General features: G+C 40.9%; 8 protein-coding genes across 12 annotated transcripts; 3 read left to right on the top strand and 5 right to left on the bottom strand.

Annotated features, from left to right (window-relative positions):
* Window positions 1-110: 110 nt before the first annotated feature.
* LOC117563269 (26S proteasome non-ATPase regulatory subunit 14) lies at window positions 111-2,296 on the top strand. Its single transcript, XM_034241497.2, has 3 exons — window positions 111-278; window positions 343-1,114; window positions 1,994-2,296. The coding sequence occupies exons 2-3, from the start codon at window positions 350-352 to the stop codon at window positions 2,153-2,155; spliced, it is 927 nt and encodes a 308-aa protein (XP_034097388.1). The 5' UTR covers window positions 111-278; window positions 343-349; the 3' UTR covers window positions 2,156-2,296.
* On the bottom strand, window positions 2,258-5,281 carry LOC117563274 (histone H3.3A). 3 transcript variants are annotated; one of them, XM_052003347.1, is made up of 3 exons: window positions 5,054-5,280; window positions 2,798-2,976; window positions 2,258-2,671 (listed from the first exon to the last, which is right to left on the bottom strand). In XM_052003347.1, exons 1-3 carry the CDS (start codon window positions 5,154-5,156, stop codon window positions 2,543-2,545), a joined length of 411 nt encoding a protein of 136 aa, XP_051859307.1. In that variant the 5' UTR covers window positions 5,157-5,280; the 3' UTR covers window positions 2,258-2,542. The 3 variants fall into 3 exon arrangements, with proteins under 3 accessions (XP_051859307.1, XP_034097395.1, XP_034097393.1); XM_034241504.2 differs by lacking the exon at window positions 5,054-5,280 and having other exon boundaries at window positions 2,798-3,201; XM_034241502.2 differs by lacking the exons at window positions 2,258-2,671; window positions 2,798-2,976 and adding an exon at window positions 4,384-4,747 and having other exon boundaries at window positions 4,875-5,281.
* A 749-nt stretch (window positions 5,282-6,030) lies between these two features.
* LOC117563266 (UDP-galactose transporter senju) lies at window positions 6,031-7,627 on the bottom strand. Its single transcript, XM_034241493.2, has 3 exons — window positions 7,500-7,627; window positions 7,325-7,442; window positions 6,031-7,263 (listed from the first exon to the last, which is right to left on the bottom strand). The coding sequence occupies exons 1-3, from the start codon at window positions 7,579-7,581 to the stop codon at window positions 6,291-6,293; spliced, it is 1,173 nt and encodes a 390-aa protein (XP_034097384.1). The 5' UTR covers window positions 7,582-7,627; the 3' UTR covers window positions 6,031-6,290.
* Window positions 7,628-7,851: 224 nt separating this feature from the next.
* On the top strand, window positions 7,852-9,335 carry LOC117563268 (eukaryotic translation initiation factor 3 subunit H). Its single transcript, XM_034241495.2, has 3 exons — window positions 7,852-7,995; window positions 8,234-8,911; window positions 8,976-9,335. Exons 1-3 carry the CDS (start codon window positions 7,918-7,920, stop codon window positions 9,231-9,233), a joined length of 1,014 nt encoding a protein of 337 aa, XP_034097386.1. The 5' UTR covers window positions 7,852-7,917; the 3' UTR covers window positions 9,234-9,335.
* Window positions 9,336-9,418: 83 nt separating this feature from the next.
* LOC117563264 (poly [ADP-ribose] polymerase tankyrase-2) lies at window positions 9,419-12,350 on the top strand. Its single transcript, XM_034241492.2, is given in 3 exon segments — window positions 9,419-9,799; window positions 10,780-11,534; window positions 11,536-12,350. Coding segments are annotated over 3 exon segments (1,776 nt in total). The 5' UTR covers window positions 9,419-9,579; the 3' UTR covers window positions 12,337-12,350.
* Window positions 12,351-12,976: 626 nt separating this feature from the next.
* On the bottom strand, window positions 12,977-13,922 carry LOC117563272 (ankyrin repeat domain-containing protein 39). Its single transcript, XM_034241500.2, has 3 exons — window positions 13,779-13,922; window positions 13,505-13,711; window positions 12,977-13,442 (listed from the first exon to the last, which is right to left on the bottom strand). Exons 1-3 carry the CDS (start codon window positions 13,879-13,881, stop codon window positions 13,204-13,206), a joined length of 549 nt encoding a protein of 182 aa, XP_034097391.1. The 5' UTR covers window positions 13,882-13,922; the 3' UTR covers window positions 12,977-13,203.
* Window positions 13,919-14,502, bottom strand: LOC117563273 (spore coat protein SP65). Its single transcript, XM_034241501.2, has one exon. It carries the CDS (start codon window positions 14,494-14,496, stop codon window positions 14,029-14,031), a length of 468 nt encoding a protein of 155 aa, XP_034097392.1. The 5' UTR covers window positions 14,497-14,502; the 3' UTR covers window positions 13,919-14,028.
* A 269-nt stretch (window positions 14,503-14,771) lies between these two features.
* Window positions 14,772-17,853, bottom strand: LOC117563276 (uncharacterized). 3 transcript variants are annotated; one of them, XM_034241507.2, is made up of 4 exons: window positions 17,658-17,832; window positions 16,614-16,752; window positions 15,047-15,150; window positions 14,772-14,972 (listed from the first exon to the last, which is right to left on the bottom strand). In XM_034241507.2, the coding sequence occupies exons 2-4, from the start codon at window positions 16,693-16,695 to the stop codon at window positions 14,772-14,774; spliced, it is 387 nt and encodes a 128-aa protein (XP_034097398.1). In that variant the 5' UTR covers window positions 16,696-16,752; window positions 17,658-17,832. The 3 variants fall into 3 exon arrangements, with proteins under 3 accessions (XP_034097398.1, XP_034097399.1, XP_051859308.1); XM_052003348.1 differs by having other exon boundaries at window positions 14,897-15,001; window positions 17,658-17,853; XM_034241508.2 differs by lacking the exons at window positions 16,614-16,752; window positions 17,658-17,832 and adding an exon at window positions 15,547-15,601.
* Window positions 17,854-17,878: the final 25 nt, after the last annotated feature.

Raw genomic sequence — 17,878 nt, 5'->3', positions numbered from 1 at the left:
AATATCGATAGCATCGCGCAATGCACAACTGTTATCGTAAACATTGTGCAGTCTATGGTTGGCCACACTTTAACACCACACAGCTGTTTTTATTTAGCAGTGTTGAAATCTGGCTTGTTATCGATAACACAAGTATTACTTGCACTTTGCCGACGCTGACTGTCAAAAAAAAAGCAAGAGCAAGAAACTGCTTTGTGTTAGTTGTTGCTGCCAGCAAAATTCAAGATAAAATTAAGTAAAAACTTGCTCCAAACACACGTCGTTTACATACTAATAAGGTAAGTGATCAGATGCTTTGAACAATTAGCGTTTTAACTAACGTTTAATTTGTGCACTCGGCAGTTGAAATATGGATCGTTTGCTACGTCTTGGCGGCTCAATGCCTCAGGCCGCACCACCAACAGATGCCCCCGTTGTGGACACAGCCGAACAGGTATATATTTCCTCGCTGGCCCTTCTCAAGATGCTGAAGCACGGACGTGCTGGCGTGCCTATGGAGGTCATGGGTCTCATGCTGGGAGAATTCGTCGATGATTACACGGTCCAGGTGATCGATGTATTTGCTATGCCACAAACAGGCACAGGAGTCTCTGTGGAAGCCGTGGATCCCGTGTTTCAGGCCAAGATGTTGGATATGCTTAAGCAGACGGGTCGCCCCGAAATGGTCGTCGGCTGGTACCATTCGCATCCTGGTTTCGGTTGCTGGTTGTCAGGCGTCGATATTAATACGCAACAATCCTTTGAAGCATTGTCCGAACGCGCCGTTGCCGTTGTCGTGGATCCCATACAGTCGGTCAAGGGCAAGGTGGTCATTGATGCCTTCCGTCTAATCAATCCTAACATGCTGGTGCTCGGCCAGGAGCCGCGTCAGACCACCTCGAATCTGGGACATTTGCAAAAACCATCGGTGCAGGCACTTATCCATGGCCTGAATCGTCACTACTACTCCATCAGCATTAATTATCGCAAGAATGAACTGGAGCAGAAGATGCTGCTAAATTTGCACAAGAAATCGTGGAAGGATGGCTTGACACTGGCCGACTACAACGAGCACTGCTCCATCAACGAGGACACAGTGGCCGAGATGCTCGATTTGGCCAAGAACTACAACAAGGTAAGCTTAAACACCTCAATTAAACGCATAGGGAATATTAAAGTAATTTGGCAAATATTCCATCAGATTAGAAATAATTTAGAATATAGGGAATTAAATAATTAAATAAATATATTTTAGGCAAAAGATTAACAATATTGCTCTATATTCAGCTTAGTAAGATTCTAAAAACCTATATAATATAGAGAAGAAAAAATAATTATTTCATTTGAGAACTTTAAATTGAAAGATAAACGCATAGTTATGGAATATCTATTTTACAGTGTTAGTTTTGAATATCACATTAAAATATTAATGAAATTTTTAAATGATTTGTTAGTTACTTCCCAAGAGTAAATCTTAAAATTACTGCATAGACATGTATTTCAAGTATTGCCTATAAACTATTTAAAAAAAAAAAAAAAGTGGCAACGTTGTGCTGTAACCAAATAAATGGAATGGCAACGCTAGCAGCTAGCAATACGGATCATATTTACATATAGAATGCATTTTAGAAATTGAACTAGTTCCGGGAACTACGAATGAGTCATAAAATATTGTGTGGCCTTGGGTTTAACCCTGACATCCCTTTGGAATAAGAAGAAATAATAATATAATAGACTACGGTTAAGCAGACCTATGCCATACAAAGGGAATATTCCTATGGAGATCCTAAGCTGTGATTTATATTTAAACAATCGTTTTAAAGTCAAAAATCACAATTAAATCATACTTAATATAATTACACACTCGAGACTACATATATATGTACATAATGGATCTTAAATTAAATACCCAAAGGCGTTAATCCTAGCGACGCAATTTTTTCACCCTTAATACTCGCCACATTATTATACTAATTCATTAACAATTTCTCATTTTCCTTTTCCATTATTGCAGTCACTCGAGGACGAGGAAAAAATGACGCCCGAGCAGCTGGCGATTAAGAATGTGGGTAAACAGGACCCGAAGCGACACTTGGAGGAGAAAGTAGATAAGGTTATGCAGAACAACATTGTACAATGCTTAGGAGCTATGCTCGATACAATTGTTTTTAAATAAATCAAATCGCATTTGCTATTAACTGGAATAATAACAAAAATCAACCCCTAAAACAAACCTACATCAATCACACCCAACAAAATAAAAAGAAATAAAAACTGCTTTGTTTTAGAGCAAAAAGTTTTACACAAAACAAAAATGTATTTTTATTACACGCACAAAATTCGCATAGTATTTGATTTTTTCTTTTTTTTTTTGTACTTATATTTTAAGTAGATAAAAGTATAATAAATCTTATGAAACTTAAGACTAAGCGGCCGCAGCAGCTGCGCTTAACGATGCGGATGTCGACTGCGCAGGTTTTGTTGTCATCTTCGTTGTCGCTGCCGCTGTTGTTGTTGGGCTGTCTGCTGCTTTGCTAATTAAAGATGGCGGATACATCGCTGTTTAGGCGCGTTCGCCACGGATACGTCTGGCCAACTGAATATCCTTGGGCATGATGGTGACACGCTTGGCATGGATGGCGCACAAATTTGTATCCTCGAAAAGACCGACCAAATAGGCCTCAGATGCTTCCTATAATTAGAATCATTTTACATTATATGACGAAATTGACAATATACAAAAGATAATAATTCCCACCAATTTTCCCACAACATTCCCGCCAAGATATTCTCATAGCAATGTTGTTGTTGGGCTTACCTGCAATGCGCCAATGGCGGCAGACTGGAAACGCAAATCGGTCTTGAAATCCTGAGCGATTTCACGCACCAAACGCTGGAACGGCAGCTTGCGGATGAGCAATTCAGTAGACTTTTGGTAGCGACGAATTTCTCTCAGAGCCACTGTACCAGGGCGATAGCGATGAGGTTTCTTCACACCTCCAGTGGAGGGGGCAGATTTGCGGGCCGCCTTAGTGGCCAATTGTTTACGCGGAGCCTTGCCTCCAGTTGATTTACGAGCTGTTTGCTTGGTACGAGCCATTTTACTTTTTGTTCACAATGAAAATTAAATTTTTTCACTATTTGCAATTAAAGTTTTTTTTTGTTGCGTTGAGATAAAAGTGACGTCCGAACTGTACGATAACTTTTCAATGAATGAATGAAGCGCGGGGTCGGGGGGAGGCAATACTGCTGGATTATTTTCACCATACGAAGAGTATCGATTACCGATAATGCATTTACATTTTCATGATATCGAGTACTTGCAATTACGCAAACTAATTTAAGCGCATATAATGGAGAACGATTTATTTTGAGAATACAATTTTGCATTTTAAATTATAGAATTGATTAATTTATGTCACTCATCTCGATACTATGTTACTGATATTTCACAAAATATCGATACGACCATATTGTAAATCGAAGAAGCACGTGAAAATATCGTCACAGCAAATACTACCAATCAACTCTAGAACGAGATTTTTGAAGTAGCGGTCCCTTAAAAGCTTGTAGATGTAAATGGAATCATTCAGATTTGTAATACAGAATCGTATTAATCATACTTAATTGCAGTATTTAAAATGAACAAATGTCAATATGGCACCTGTCCTTATAACAAGGAGCATCGCCTTTTGCTATATAAGATGCCTGGGCACATAATTAAATGCGCGCGCAATTACAAAGGTTCTCCACTTGCAATTTGCAAATATAATGTAATTCATCGTTTGCTGGAAAAGGAAATGGAGGAGCTTTTCTCAAAATGTGCAGATTATCATAAGGATCATGAGCGGAAATTGCATTGCAAACGCGTAAATCCCCACTATATTACTAATTTTCATTTGAGTAAAATAAAACCTTTGTTCCTTACCGAAAGTCAATTTTTGAAAGTTATGTTTATTTACGGAAACGCTATTAAAACATACACATACAACATATGTATGTATGTTACTACATACAAAGATGGAACGCTCGCTTTTCGTTTAAAATAAATGTTTAGACACTTTACTGCACTGCAACACTCTCTAGAAAAAGGCAGTGACTGCACTGCAACACTTACAAAGGGCAGTGACTATTAAGTAGCGACCTATTTATTGTTAAACTATATTATCCATTTCCAAGTCCGTCTCAACCTGCTGCTCATCCAAGAGCTTTCGCTTGTCTTCTCTATCCTTGGGATGAGGAAAATTATAAGTCAATTTGGCTGGAAACAGTTCACGGCAATTGGACGTTCCTGCTGTTTTTATTGAATTAATTTTATTTGCCAGTCAGCGTTGCGCTGTTCAACTAATAAATATAAATGCTTTCTGTTTTAGAGCAAAAAGTTTTACACAAAGCAAAAATCTATTTTTATTACACGCACAAAATTCGCATAGTATTTGATTTTTTCTTTTTTTTGTACTTATATTTTAAGTAGATAAAAGTATAATAAATCTTATGAAACTTAAGACTAAGCGGCCGCAGCAGCTGCGCTTAACGTCGCGGATGTCGACTGCGCAGGTTTTGTTGTCGTCTCCGTTGTTGTTGTTGGGCCGTTTGCTGCTGCTGCTTTGCTAATTAAAGATGGCGGACACGACGTTGTTTAGGCGCGTTCACCACGGATACGTCTGGCCAACTGAATATCCTTGGGCATGATGGTGACACGCTTGGCATGGATGGCGCACAAATTTGTATCCTCGAAAAGACCGACCAAATAGGCCTCAGATGCTTCCTATAATTAGAATCATTTTACATTACATGACGAAATTGACAATTTACAAAAGATAATAATTCCCACCAATTTTCCCCACAACATTCCCGCCAAGATATTCTCATAGCAATGTTGTTGTTGGGCTTACCTGCAATGCGCCAATGGCGGCAGACTGGAAACGCAAATCGGTCTTGAAATCCTGAGCGATTTCACGCACCAAACGCTGGAACGGCAGCTTGCGGATGAGCAATTCAGTAGATTTTTGGTAGCGACGAATTTCTCTCAGTGCCACGGTACCAGGGCGATAGCGATGAGGTTTCTTCACACCGCCAGTGGAGGGGGCAGATTTGCGGGCCGCCTTAGTGGCCAATTGTTTGCGTGGAGCCTTGCCTCCAGTTGATTTACGAGCTGTTTGCTTAGTACGAGCCATTTTGCTTTTTGTTCACAATGAAAATTAAATTTTTTTCACTATTTGCAATTAAAGTTTTTTTGTCGTTTGTTTTGCGTCGAAACAAAAGTGACGTCCGAACAGTACGATAACTTTTCAATGAATGAATGAAGCGAGGGGTCGGGCGGGAGGCAATACTGCTGGATTATTTTCAACATTCGAAGAGTATCGATTAGCGATGATGATGATTCATGATATCGAGTACCTGTAATTACGCAAACTAATTTAAGCGCATATAATAGAGAACGATTTATTTTAAAAATACAATTTTGAATTTTAAATTGTAGAATTAATTAATTTATATTTGGTTTGGGCATGCATCTAATCGCACGATCTACTGGGCGCATCACTCATCACGATATTATGTTACTGATATTTCACAAAATATCGATACGACTGTATTGTAAATCAAAGAAGCATGTGAAAATATCGTTAAGGCAGATACTACAAATCATCTCTAGAACGAAATTTTTAAAGTAGCGGTACTTTTAAAGCTTGTAGGTGTAAATGGAATCATTCAGATTTGTAATACAGAATCGTATTAATTATACTTAATTGCAGTATTTAAAATGGACGAATTTCAATATGGCACCTGTCCTTACAACAAGGAGCATCGCATTGTGCTGTATAAAATGCCTGGGCACATAATAAAATGCGCGCGCAATTACAAAGGACCTCCACTTGCAATTTGCAAATATAATGCAACACATCGTTTGCTGGAAGAGGAAATGGAGGAGCATTTGTCAGAATGTGCAGATTATCATAAGCATCATGAGGAAATTGCATTGCAAGCGCTTAAATCCCCACCACATTACTAATATTCATTTGTAAAATAAAAGCCTTTGTTCCTTACCGAAAGTCAATTTTTGAAAGTGTGTTATGTTTATTTATGTAGTACATGTTGAATTATTATCTAAAACGGAAACGCTATATACACATACACATATGCTCATACATACAAAGATTGCACGCTCGCTTTTCGTTTAAAACAAATGTTTAGGCACTTTGCTGCACTGCAACACTCTAGAAAAAGGCAGTGACTGCACTGCAACACTTACAAAGGGCAGTGACTATTCAGTAGCGACCTATTTACACTATGAGAAGATTGCGTTATTGTTAAACTATATTATCCATCTCTAAGTCCGTCTCATCCTGCTGCTCATCCAAGAGCTTTCGCTTGTCTTCTCTCTCCTTGGGATTCGTTGTAGCCTCACTCAGTTGCGTCAGCGGACGTACTTTGCCCAGATTCACAACCGGACTCTGCGTATACAAATATATGGCATACGAGACTACGGCAATTGCTAGCGCCGTATTCATATAGATGGGTATGGCGAACAGGAAATAGCAGAGCACAGCCGTGAAAAGGAGTTCCAAGGCGCTGGCGAATGTTTTGAGAATCGAGTTCATGTACTTTAGAAAGAAACTCGTCACAATACCAATGGCCGCATTGTTCACAATTATAATGATCACACTGAAGCGCATAATGCTTCCCAAATTGTGGCCACTAAATGCATTGAAAAGTTCTCCACGGAATAACAGTATAACTGCATTGCAGACAATCGAATCCAGATACATAAACACGTTCTGCACAAAGATATTGACATCAGCGCCTTTGTCCTTTAGCAGGTACTCATTGTAGACACCCGCTAAGCATGAAAAGATCGTCTGCGCCAAGATGAACACCGCACTGATACTAAAATCAAAGCCGGTCATATTTTTGGCCACAGCTTTAGTTGTGGCAGCCGCAGTGTCGCCGCCACCTGCTTGAAGTGCTGCAGCTTCGCTATCGTCATTCGCATCGCTGTAGAAGCTATTCAAGTCTACCTGCTTCAGCATGCAACCGAGCGTCAGCAGCAAAAGTGAGATCCATTGGCGACGCGACAGATACTTCTTGAAGATGATTTGAAAGAGGACGCCGGTGACAACGACACGCAGCTGCAGTAGCAGATAATATGTGGTCGGATCGAAGGTGGCGAGATTCACAAACGCGAGATTATTGTAGAGGCAATAAAGAAATGCAGGCACCATATAAAGCGCTAGCACCTTGCGATCTTTGTGCACATCGTGGAGCAGCGAGCGTAGATTGTTTCTGCAATTGGAATTCGTTAATTAATTAACAAGTTGTTTCCCAAGTGACCTTTGGTACTTACTCCCTGCAGTAGAGGCAAGCGGAGACAATTAGCTTAAGGATTTCGGTGAGCAGCACAACGGTCACCGTATTATAACTATACGAATTATTAGATTCCTGTGATGCTGTGACAAATATGCCTGTGAAATAATTGTAAGAAATTAGCTGTCGATCCTTGTAGATAATAGTCAAGTTACCTTGTCCAATAAACAATGACATGTACAGCAGGAAAATTATGAAAGTTAATTTGGTTGGAAATAGTTCACGCCAATTGGACATTGTTGCTGTTTTTGTTGTTCTTGTCTTATTTGCCAGTCAGCGTTGCGTTGTTCGACTAACAACTCGGTATCAGTACACTCTCGTTTCTTTCCAAATTCTGTCAAAGTCAGCAACTACATTTAGTTAAATTTACTGAGATAAACAAAAAAGAGAAACAAACACTTCTTGTATTATTTTGTTATCGCAGTCGGCACACAACAACAGCTGATATCGTACAGTGCTGTAAATTTGCATTGCAAGCGTCAAGTGTTGATAAACGTTAAGTGTTGGCGGTGTCCGCGTACATGTGCGGCCAACTTCACGTCTTTTCTCTTTCTTGTCGTCTTCGTTGTCAAAATGGCAAACCGCAGTGGTCGTCATGCTCGTACCGAGGATTCGGATAATACCATCAATTATGTACAATGCGACGGTTTGGTAAGTTATTAACAAACTGCAATGAGATAAGCACAAGTGCAATTAAAATAAATGCAACATTAAAATGCTATTAAATGCCACGCGCTGTGCCTACAACTTGCTTTGCATGTGTGTGTGTGTGTGTGGGTGAGTGCGTGCAAATTGTGAGAGAGCGCGAGAGAGAACGCTGACAAATGTCATGTATAAGAATCACACTTATGTTTGCTATGATAGTTAAACATGAATATTCTCTTTTTAGGCCGTCATGAAGATGGTGAAGCACTGCCATGAGGAATCTAGCAACATGGACTTGGCCCAGGGCGCCCTGCTCGGCCTGGTTGTTGACAAGTGCCTGGAGATTACCAACTGCTTCCCATTCCCCAAGAGCGGAGACGAGAACATGGACGAGGAGATGTACCAGCTTACGGTGATGCGTCGTCTGCGTCGCGTCAATGTCGATCACTTGCATGTGGGCTGGTATCAGAGCTCCGATGTGGGCAACAGCCTGTCGATGGCACTGCTGGAATCCCAATATCACTATCAGACCAGCATCGAGGAGTCTGTGGTCGTTGTCTACGACACCCAGAAATCATCTCGTGGCTTCTTGTGCCTGAAGGCCTATCGCCTCACACCGCAGGCCATACAGATGTACAAGGATGGCGACTTTACGCCTGAGGCATTCCGCACCTTGAAAGTGGGCTATGAGAGTCTTTTTGCCGAGATTCCCATTGTCATCAAGAACTCACCGCTCACGAACATTATGATGAGCGAACTGAACGAACTGTTGCCCGAGGATAAGGGTCACAACTTCCTGGATTTGGGTACTGCATCCGTGCTGGAGAATCATATGCGTAGCCTCATTGAGCGTGTGGATGAACTCTACCAGGAAGCCGTGCGCTACAATAAGTATCAGCAGGTGGTTTTCAAGCAGGACACGGTGAGTGCTGGATTTACTATTACACAAATACAATAGATTTAATAATTGTTTTTCATGATTTTAGGAAAAGCACCGTGCTCTGGCCAAGCTGGCCGCGGAGAATGCTGTGCGCACCTCGAAGGGCGAGCCAACGGTGCCCGAAGAGGAGGTCATCAAGCAGTTCCGTCCCATGCCGGTGCCGGCCAGGTTAACGGCCACCATTACTTCGGGTCAGATCAATACGCATGCCCAGCATATTGCACAATTCTGTTCGCAATCGCTGGCTAAACTTTTCATTACGGAATCACTGCAGAACGCCAAGGAAACTAAGGAGATCAAGTAATTTAGTTGTATGTTAAAGGAACCAATTGAGTAACAAATAAAGTAAACCCAACTTTGTAGCTGTGTGTAAACTGCACACAATGTACCACACAGCTGAACGAAACTATACTCTCCACCACTATTTTTGGAATACGTATGTTCTCTCAAATTTGAATCTCGCTCTCTTCAATGTCGCTGGGTGGTGGATTTTTCTTATCGGTCTGCTGCTTTTGTTTGTGCGTGTTTCAGTCTCTTTTTGTGCGCTTTTCCGGCCAGTGCGTTTTACAAAACATTTTCGTTGCATTTAGTTGGATTATTTGCACATTTTTGCAGCTGCTGTTTTGCTTACAATACAATTCAATGGCAATATGCTATCCTACGATCTCAACGAACGTTTGCTGAGCGCCGTTCATAGCGGCGACTTTGGCCAGGCCCTCAACTGCATCATCGAAGGTGCCCAGGCCACCTATGTATCCTCCACTTGTGGTCGCACTGCGGTCGGCACAGCTGCTCTGCTTGGTGATGCCGAGCTCCTTGAACTCCTGGTGCAATCCTGCGAAGAGCCGCAGCTGAATCTCTTCCAGCCATGTAAGTTGAACGACACGAAGTGTCGAAGTGAACACACGGGTTCAGGGCCAACAGCTGGTTGAACAAAATCAATGGCAGAGTTAAGTTGCCTCTCAATTGTCTCGTCGGGAATTCAATTAGGAAAATCAACACGTTTCAAATAAGTTATGATACAAAAAATTGAGTATACATATGTCTTTATATTAAATCATTTAAAATATAAAAATTTAGATCAGAAGTTTAGTAATTCTCATTTAGAGTTAAAAAAAGAGATGAGTTTTTTTTTAGAATTTTTCGAATCTAAACAAACAGAATGTGAATTTGTAGTATATTTATATTTAGAGCCGAGACCCGCGCATCCAACAAGAAGTGTATTCAACTTGTTATAAATTTACAAATTTAATTTACAATGTATGTATTAAAACTAAATTTTTATTTAAAAATTTAGCTTTATTATATTTAAGGATTTGAAAAAATATATAAAAACTTGTTTGTGATTATTTCAAAAATTCATTTTCAAGTCTATGGTAGAAGTCATCCTTTTATTATTATATTTTAATTTTATTTTCTTTTTAGCAAACGTTAAAATCTTTTTAAATGCAATGAAAAAAGAACAATTTTTTTTGTTAAAAATTGTATTATTATTTTAAAGTAATTTACGAAATTAATTTGTAGGCTTAACATTCCAAATAGTAAAATATATACGAAAGTTTCAGATAGTTTTAAAGATTAAAACATATCTACAATGTGCTGAGTTTCTTGTGGTGTAGTGGCCAATGACCCAAATTGATAGCGTAAAACGATGATCGAGAGAGGGGCGGGTGAGAGAACCGGTTTTTATTTGAAGAGCTGAGCAGCAGTTTGGGCGTAGCCCAGTTGTGTGCTGACTCGGAATAGGTCTGAGACCGTCTCAGTATGCAGCTGTTGGCCAGGTAGACAGCAATGCATTGCATTTAATGTCAGAGTGTAGAGACTATAAATCTGTCAATCTTCTTCGCTAGCTCACACAGATACGTTGGAGATGGAGAGCACACCAGATGGCATGGAAAAACTGGAATGGGTCGATGAATTTGAGAGCGAGGAGAACGACTCGGAGAACTCAAATGGCGGTGGCGAAGATTCGCAACTATATCATTACTATGCCAAGACCTTTGAAAATACCGGTGAATTCTTGACGCAATGCTGTCCCAATTGCCGCCAACAGGATCCACATCTCTACGACTCCGATTTGGCGACGCCACTTCATTATGCCGCCGCCTGGGGACACACCGAGTGTGTGGCTGTGCTGCTCAAGCATCAGGCACCGATCAATGTGGTCAACAGCGAAGGCTACTCGCCACTTCACGTTGGCGCCGGCTTCGCGGAGGTTACGCGACTGCTGATCAAGCATGGCGCCCTGGTCAATGCCAAGACACTAAGTGATGGCAAAACGGCGCTCCATTTGGCCATCGAGAATCGCTGCAGTGCCGCAGCACAGCTGCTGCTGCAAACGAACATCAATATCAACGAGACCGATGACGAAGGTGAAACGCCGCTAATGATGTCAATTATCTGTAATCTTCAGGAGCTCGCAGTGGAGCTAATCAAGCGAGGAGCACGCATCAATCTGCAGGATAAGCGCGGCAGCACAGCTCTCTACTTCGCAGCCATCGGACGCCATTTACAGTTGGCGCAGCTGCTGCTGGAACGTGGCGCCCGACGATTGCCTTCGCATCATCTGTTGCATCATTGTGTGGGGCCCACGCAGCGTGGATCTGGCAATGATCAAGCTGCTGCTGGAGCATGGCGATAGCCTGAGCCTGCGTGACGACGACAACTGCACACCCATCATGCTGGCCATACATCGCCAGCTGCCCAAGTTGCTGGCTTATATGTTGGAAGAGGCTGATAAGCAACGTAGTCTAGGACTTTACACGGAGGCGCAGGACGAAGGACTGCTGCTGTTTGCCGTTCAGCAGATCGATGACATCACACAGTTCAGCAGCATTTTGCGGGTACTGCTCGCCAAACTGCCCAGCGCTAGACGCGATCTCTACAGCTGCAAGGCGCCGGCCACGCTGGTCTGTGGCTTCGTCTACAGCGAAACACCGTTGGCGCGCGCCATCAGCTTGCATAAGCTGGACATGGCGCAATTGTTGCTACGCGAGGGCTGCCATCTCTCACAAATCTGCGCAGAGCAAGTGATCAACGAGCTGAGCTCGCTGGGCACGCCACAGGCATCTGTGTTGGCTCAACTACTGGCAAATGCCGGTCTGAAGTTTCCTCAGTCAGTCACAAATTATCGACAACTCAGCTCGGAGCCGCGTTCGCTCCAATCGCTGTCGCGTCAAGTGATACGCCAGCAACTGTTGCTGCCGTTGCAACAGCAACAATCGTCACTCCATCAGCTCTGTCCGCCCACAGAGCAGAGTTCCACGCTCGCCCGCATCGTAGAGGAGAAACTGTGCATGCCCGCAACGTTGAAGCGATATGTGAGCGAATACTCGGAGGTGCCGACAATACGAAGCAGGCAATTGCCGTTGAATCCGCTGTTGCGTTCAATAGAGTCCTGGGATTAAGCACAGTGCAGGGTTCTAAAAATTTATTTAGATTTATAATTATGAATGATGTATTTGTAATGTTGTAATAATGTATGGTAGCATAAGTATGTTTAGTTTGTATATTGCCCCTTAGTGATAGTTAATGTAATGTCAAATTGCAATTTTAAAAAGGTTCGAGTACAAGTTCTTCTCTAGTCACCCCATATAGCATAGGCATACTAATACAGTAAATATCTATCATATTGTTCAATAAGGTTTAGAATTCGCAATGCCAATGAACTTTTTGGGCAACGTAACATTTCTCTTTGAATCGTTTTTATCATTAATTTCAATTAAGATGTATTCAGTGCAGGGCGGGGAAATTATAAAATATGAATAGAGTTTTCTCTTACAGCATTCTTGTTAAAGTTGTTTTTTAAATTATTGGAAATTTCGAGCAACGTTGCTGTATTTTGTAAACGTTTTTTAGCATTTCAATAAAGATTTATCAGGGAATGGATTATTGAAATATTTAAAAGGAGTATTTTCTTACAACATTTATGACAAGATTTACCTTTTTTTTAAAATGGGAATTTCGAAAAACGTTGCAATATTTATATATATATATATTGTTGTTTATCTTTTTTGCATTACTTTCGGAAAATGAAAAATTATAAAATATTTTTCATACGACATTTTTGCGCTTACAGTTTATAAAGAATTGACAAAAATATACATACAATACTACAAATTGAAGTAATTGCCTACAATCTAACAACAATATTCATACTATATTTATATATAGCTTGATTTTAGGTCAATTCGAATCCGCCATATTATATTAGGTTTTGTTTAGAAACTGATTAAGGCTACGAAAAGTTGCGTTGATTTCAAGATTTCATGATTTTAGGGCTTTAGAAGCAGCTTGAAATCATCGTTGGCATTCTCCATAATATACTCGAATGCAATTTTATCCTTCTTGTCTTTGAGCAGCTTCAGTTCGGGCTGCTGCTGCAACAGATATCGACACACTTCCAGTTGTCCACGCAATGCCGCACGATGCAATGCACTCTGACCGCACTCGTCTTGAAGCAGCAGATTGACCTTAGGCTGTGTTGCTAACAGCTTAACAATATCAAGATGACCTGGAATGAATGAGCAGCAAATTTAGTGAATATTTCTAGACATAAAGGGGTATCTGGATTACCCATCATTGCAGCACGATGGAGAGATGTGGCGCCCGCCTTGGTCACCGCATTCACGTCCACTTTGCCCTCGTCGAGCAGAAGTTTGCAGATCTGCTCGTGGCCATTGCGTGCCGCATAATGCAATGCCGTGTAGTCGCAGTCATCCCGTGCCATGGCCTGACCCTTCTTGATGAATTCGCGCACGCGATCCACCTCATTGTAGATAGCTAACGATGAAAAAAGAAAGCATTCAGCTTGGCTATCAAGTTGAAGTTGAATCTAATGAGTAGTTACCTGCATTCCAGATGCCACGATCAAAGTCCATGTCGGAGAGTGTTTGTTGTGCCGGCTGCGTTTGCTTGTGGCACTTGCAATTGTCCGCGCTATGCTGATCCATTTTCAACGTAAATAAAATATACAATCCTTGTCTGTGATAAAGATGATCGATGCGATGGTCGTAGTGATAGGTTATGTATGATTGATAGCTGTGCTTTTTTTTTTGTCTTTTTGTTAATCCTTCAGTTTTATGCTTTCCGTTGCCAATTTAAACTTCACGCTGCATGGTCCAACAAATTTCTGCCTCGCCGCAACTGCAAATGACTTTATAGCTGAGCTGTGCCAGCGTATTCAGCATAACCATTGGCGGCACTGCAATCAGAACGCCATTCACACAATTCTTCACCGACAAACGTTGCGAGAGAGCCTGAACTTCTGCCTGATTCAAGCCAAACACAGTGCAAGTGTAATCATGCAGTGAACCTTTCACGGTGACGTAGGCAAAGGTGCCTTCCGTTTGCAAAATGGGCACTGGGATGGTCACAACGTTGGCCGGACAGCCGGCAATGGAGGTGGCCGATGGTGCAACCGCTGCTGGTGGACACTCGCAATTCAATGTGGAGTCCTTGGGTGCTACTGCTGCTGCTCCAGTTGTTGCCGTTGCCGCTGTCGCAGTTGTTGCTGTTGCTGCTGTTTGAGTTGCTGCTGCCGCTGATGGTTGTTGATTATCGCTCATGCTTTGATTTTGCTTTGGTTGTGTGGAAAACGATCGATTGAATGCCGAATGTGGACTGTCGCAGTAAGGTCTAGTTTTCAGCTTTTATATGTGGTTTAGTTTTGGTTTCGGGTTGCTATAGCTTTTCTCTTTCTTTCTTTTCTATACAATTATACTCACACCGACACAAGCATACACACATACAATATATATAGAGAGAGTAAATGAAGAGAGTTTTGCAAATCAAAAAAAAGAAAAAACAAAACAAAAAGTAAAGTGGAAAAAACCAGCTCTCTTTACTCCGGCGAATCAACCTTGTGATAGTTGCCTAAACTGGCGGCCTCGCGACCAATATTTGATAGATTTTCACGGACAACGGATACAGTTTCAGACTCGGGTTCGGGTTCGTCGAACTCCTTGCGCATCGTCCACATATATTCGTTATAATCCTGCTTCACTGCCGTCGATGAACTCGCAACCACACGAAAGCCCAAAATCTATTCAGATTCAAATTTCGATAATTTATCTATTATTGATAGTTAGTTAGCTAATTAATCGATGCCGCACTTACCTCTAGCGCTGACAAAATGCGACAGGGATGCACTAAATAGACAATCGTCGACTCATCGCTGTAGCCCCCACATGAAAATTTGTTCAACTGCTCGATATCGTCAGCTGCAAGAATGTTGAAGATTCATTTTTTTATCTAGAGCTTAATGTAGCTTAATTTTGTACACTGGATTGTTTATACAGTAAACGAGCTTGCACAACAAAGATAACAATAATAATAAAATGCTATGGGGCCACTGCATGACGTCAGCGCCCGGCAGCTGGCCACATTGTCTTTGACTGTGTGTGACGGTGTAATTCTATAGGTGTGCGTTTGTATGTGTGTGTACTAATTAAACAAAAGTCAAGACCTGGCAATTTTGTGTACTATTTCTTTGCATACATTTACGATATTATTGAACATATTTATCTCGTTGATTCTTCAAAGTGCATTGACTTGTCCATAAAAAGGAAAGAAAGCACATAGCGAAAATGAAGTAAATATAAATTCTATATACATACATACGTATGTACTGCAGTGCGTATGTGTGTGTCTCACCATGCAATCTAGAGGCGTAGTTCAACTGCACTCAATGCGAAACAAAACGAAACTGACGACGACTCAATAATGCGCGACAAAGCAACAACAGTAGGGACGAGAGGGAGAGAGAGCGATAGATAAAACTTCATTCGCTTCGCAAGCCTCAACTCAAATGCTCTTCCTTCACATCTATGCACATAATTATCACATTTCAAATCCGGTTCCATGCTATTTAACCAAAACTTGAGTGCAAATGGCAAATGGTAAATATGTTCTATTTTTATTGTCTGCCTATTAAAAATTAAGATTCTAACATTGTATTTGCTAATCGCTTTTGCTAGAAAATAAACTGACATTTTAACGGAAAACTTTGTGGAAAAAAATTTACAAACAGAATTTACTAATACTTTATTTAAAGAAAAGGACATTAATTTATTCGGTGAGTAAAACTCATAGTGTCACACATACTACATACATGAGTGACACATACACATACATATGTATGTGTAGAAGTAATGGGCAATTGTTGCATTTGCGAATAAAAATAAGAAGGAAACTACAAAAGTGATAAGCAAATGCTCAGCATGCACAACATTTTTAGATGCTACTGTGTCTAATAAAGCCCTTCTCACACACAATCGCACTTACGTATACGCTACGCATACATGGATAGTCAAGGCCGGGCCATTCAGAAAGTAGCTTGCTGCCTGTGCACACAAAGTGGAATAACCGAAGAAATAAAAGAAACAAACAAAAAAAAAAAAAAAAAACAGACGCTCAAACTTGTGGGTGTTGAGCTTGGGTGTGTATGTGTAGGGGTGCTTGTCTATGCGTATGTGTGTGTATGACGAAGCACTCTTTAAATTAATTGTGTCGCAATAAAAAAAAACACAAGAGGACGAAAGTAATTCAACAATCGAAAGAGCCATTAAAAAAACATAAGAAAATAACGGTTAAGATTGTATAGTGAAGAGCCAACTACTTTGGCTTTCTATTGTTTGCATTGTAGTTGCTTGGTAGTTTTCTGTAGTTGTTGTTGTTGATTTACCTTTCAATCCAGAGACGAGTACACGCCATGGATATTTGTGACTGTAGGAGGCTAGATTGCCGCGTATGATAATGTACGGCATTTGGTATTTCTTTGGTATTTTTTGTTGTTGTTGCTATTTAATTAACGCGGGCGAGGTCTGTAAGTAACCGGTTCAAACTAGTAATGTGAGTTGTTTGGTTAGTAAATGAATGAGACCGAAAATCAAACACGAACAAAAGCTAACTGCTGTGCTGACTGAAGGCTGGCTCACGACTAAATTTGGTTTTCAAAGCTTAGAGGTTTTCCCCGTACAGCAGCAAAGCGCGCAGTGGTTGTTGTTGTTATGCTTTTGTTTATTATTAATAGGCCTTGTGCTGCGTTGCTCTCGCGCGCTCTCTTTTGGTCTGAAATTGTTAGCAACTTTATTGGATTAACCTACAAAATGTAAGCAATGCACACAACACACTTAATAGATAATCCCTCGCTCTCTTTAGAAGGATAAGAGAGCACGCACACATACACAGAGGCACACTCATATTTATACACTTGGGGGCTGACCAGTTGCATGTTAAGCACGAGTCACCGCTGATTGAGCGTTTGTTTGTTTGTTGGCTAGCTGTGCAATTAGGCCCTCAACACCACCCCAATCACCGAAATTAATGAATATTTCCGTAAGTCAACTAAAAATAGTAACACCTGTGAGCAGCGGTCAACATCTACCTAAAAAGCTTCGATTTCGATTGGACCACAAAAGCACACAAATATATACTCGTATATGTACATAAACATCGCGCCCTTGTACCGTTCCCCCCTTTACAATTATAACTATCGTTATCCTTTTGCGTGCTTGGCGCACACAAAAAAATAAATAAATAAAATGCGCGACAGTCGTAAACAGCGACACACACAGCCGCTAAAAATTAGGTGCTGCCTGCCTCTCAATGATGTCATTTGAATTTAATCAAATTTCAATTCCCGTTTTTTATGCTGCGGCTTTCAGGCTACGAATTTTTCGCTCGTTTACCTTACTCGCTCACTTAATTATTTTTGTCTACTACTCACTTATTTCTTGTTTTATGCTTTAACAGTTGTACTCTGCAAAAAAGCACTGTCTACCGTTGTCTGAATAATTGTTGTGTATTTTACTTGTTTTATTTAAACTTTTCCAAATTTTGGCAAATAAGCGAATTTTTTATTTGCAATAACAATAGCTAGTGATGTGTAGCGCTGTATCGATATACCAGCCCAAAAGCAGTTTTGCGATATGTCGTCCAAAATGTTTT

This window comes from Drosophila albomicans, chromosome 2L (assembly GCF_009650485.2).
Source record: "Drosophila albomicans strain 15112-1751.03 chromosome 2L, ASM965048v2, whole genome shotgun sequence".
NCBI classification, from domain to species: Eukaryota; Metazoa; Arthropoda; class Insecta; order Diptera; family Drosophilidae; genus Drosophila; species Drosophila albomicans.
This window is presented reverse-complemented; position numbering and strand designations above follow the sequence as displayed.

Bases quoted from the DNA above. Each gene is read 5' to 3' on its own strand.
- LOC117563269 (XM_034241497.2), top strand. From the start codon at position 350: ATGGATCGTTTGCTACGTCTTGGCGGCTCAATGCCTCAGGCCGCACCA. The intron at 1,115-1,993 runs GTAAGCTTAAAC...CCATTATTGCAG, and splicing joins TGGCCAAGAACTACAACAAG to TCACTCGAGGACGAGGAAAA.
- LOC117563274 (XM_034241502.2), bottom strand. From the start codon at position 5,156: ATGGCTCGTACTAAGCAAACAGCTCGTAAATCAACTGGAGGCAAGGCT. The intron at 4,748-4,874 runs GTAAGCCCAACA...TTCTAATTATAG, and splicing joins CCGCCATTGGCGCATTGCAG to GAAGCATCTGAGGCCTATTT.
- LOC117563266 (XM_034241493.2), bottom strand. From the start codon at position 7,581: ATGTCCAATTGGCGTGAACTATTTCCAACCAAATTAACTTTCATAATT. The intron at 7,443-7,499 runs GTAACTTGACTA...ATTATTTCACAG, and splicing joins GTCATTGTTTATTGGACAAG to GCATATTTGTCACAGCATCA. The intron at 7,264-7,324 runs GTAAGTACCAAA...TTCCAATTGCAG, and splicing joins GCTTGCCTCTACTGCAGGGA to AAACAATCTACGCTCGCTGC.
- LOC117563268 (XM_034241495.2), top strand. From the start codon at position 7,918: ATGGCAAACCGCAGTGGTCGTCATGCTCGTACCGAGGATTCGGATAAT. The intron at 7,996-8,233 runs GTAAGTTATTAA...TTCTCTTTTTAG, and splicing joins ATGTACAATGCGACGGTTTG to GCCGTCATGAAGATGGTGAA. The intron at 8,912-8,975 runs GTGAGTGCTGGA...TCATGATTTTAG, and splicing joins TGGTTTTCAAGCAGGACACG to GAAAAGCACCGTGCTCTGGC.
- LOC117563272 (XM_034241500.2), bottom strand. From the start codon at position 13,881: ATGGATCAGCATAGCGCGGACAATTGCAAGTGCCACAAGCAAACGCAG. The intron at 13,712-13,778 runs GTAACTACTCAT...TTTCATCGTTAG, and splicing joins TCGTGGCATCTGGAATGCAG to CTATCTACAATGAGGTGGAT. The intron at 13,443-13,504 runs GTAATCCAGATA...CATTCATTCCAG, and splicing joins CCATCGTGCTGCAATGATGG to GTCATCTTGATATTGTTAAG.
- LOC117563273 (XM_034241501.2), bottom strand. From the start codon at position 14,496: ATGAGCGATAATCAACAACCATCAGCGGCAGCAGCAACTCAAACAGCA.
- LOC117563276 (XM_034241507.2), bottom strand. From the start codon at position 16,695: ATGCCGTACATTATCATACGCGGCAATCTAGCCTCCTACAGTCACAAA. The intron at 15,151-16,613 runs GTAAATCAACAA...ACATTCTTGCAG, and splicing joins ACTCGTCTCTGGATTGAAAG to CTGACGATATCGAGCAGTTG. The intron at 14,973-15,046 runs GTAAGTGCGGCA...GAATCTGAATAG, and splicing joins GCATTTTGTCAGCGCTAGAG to ATTTTGGGCTTTCGTGTGGT.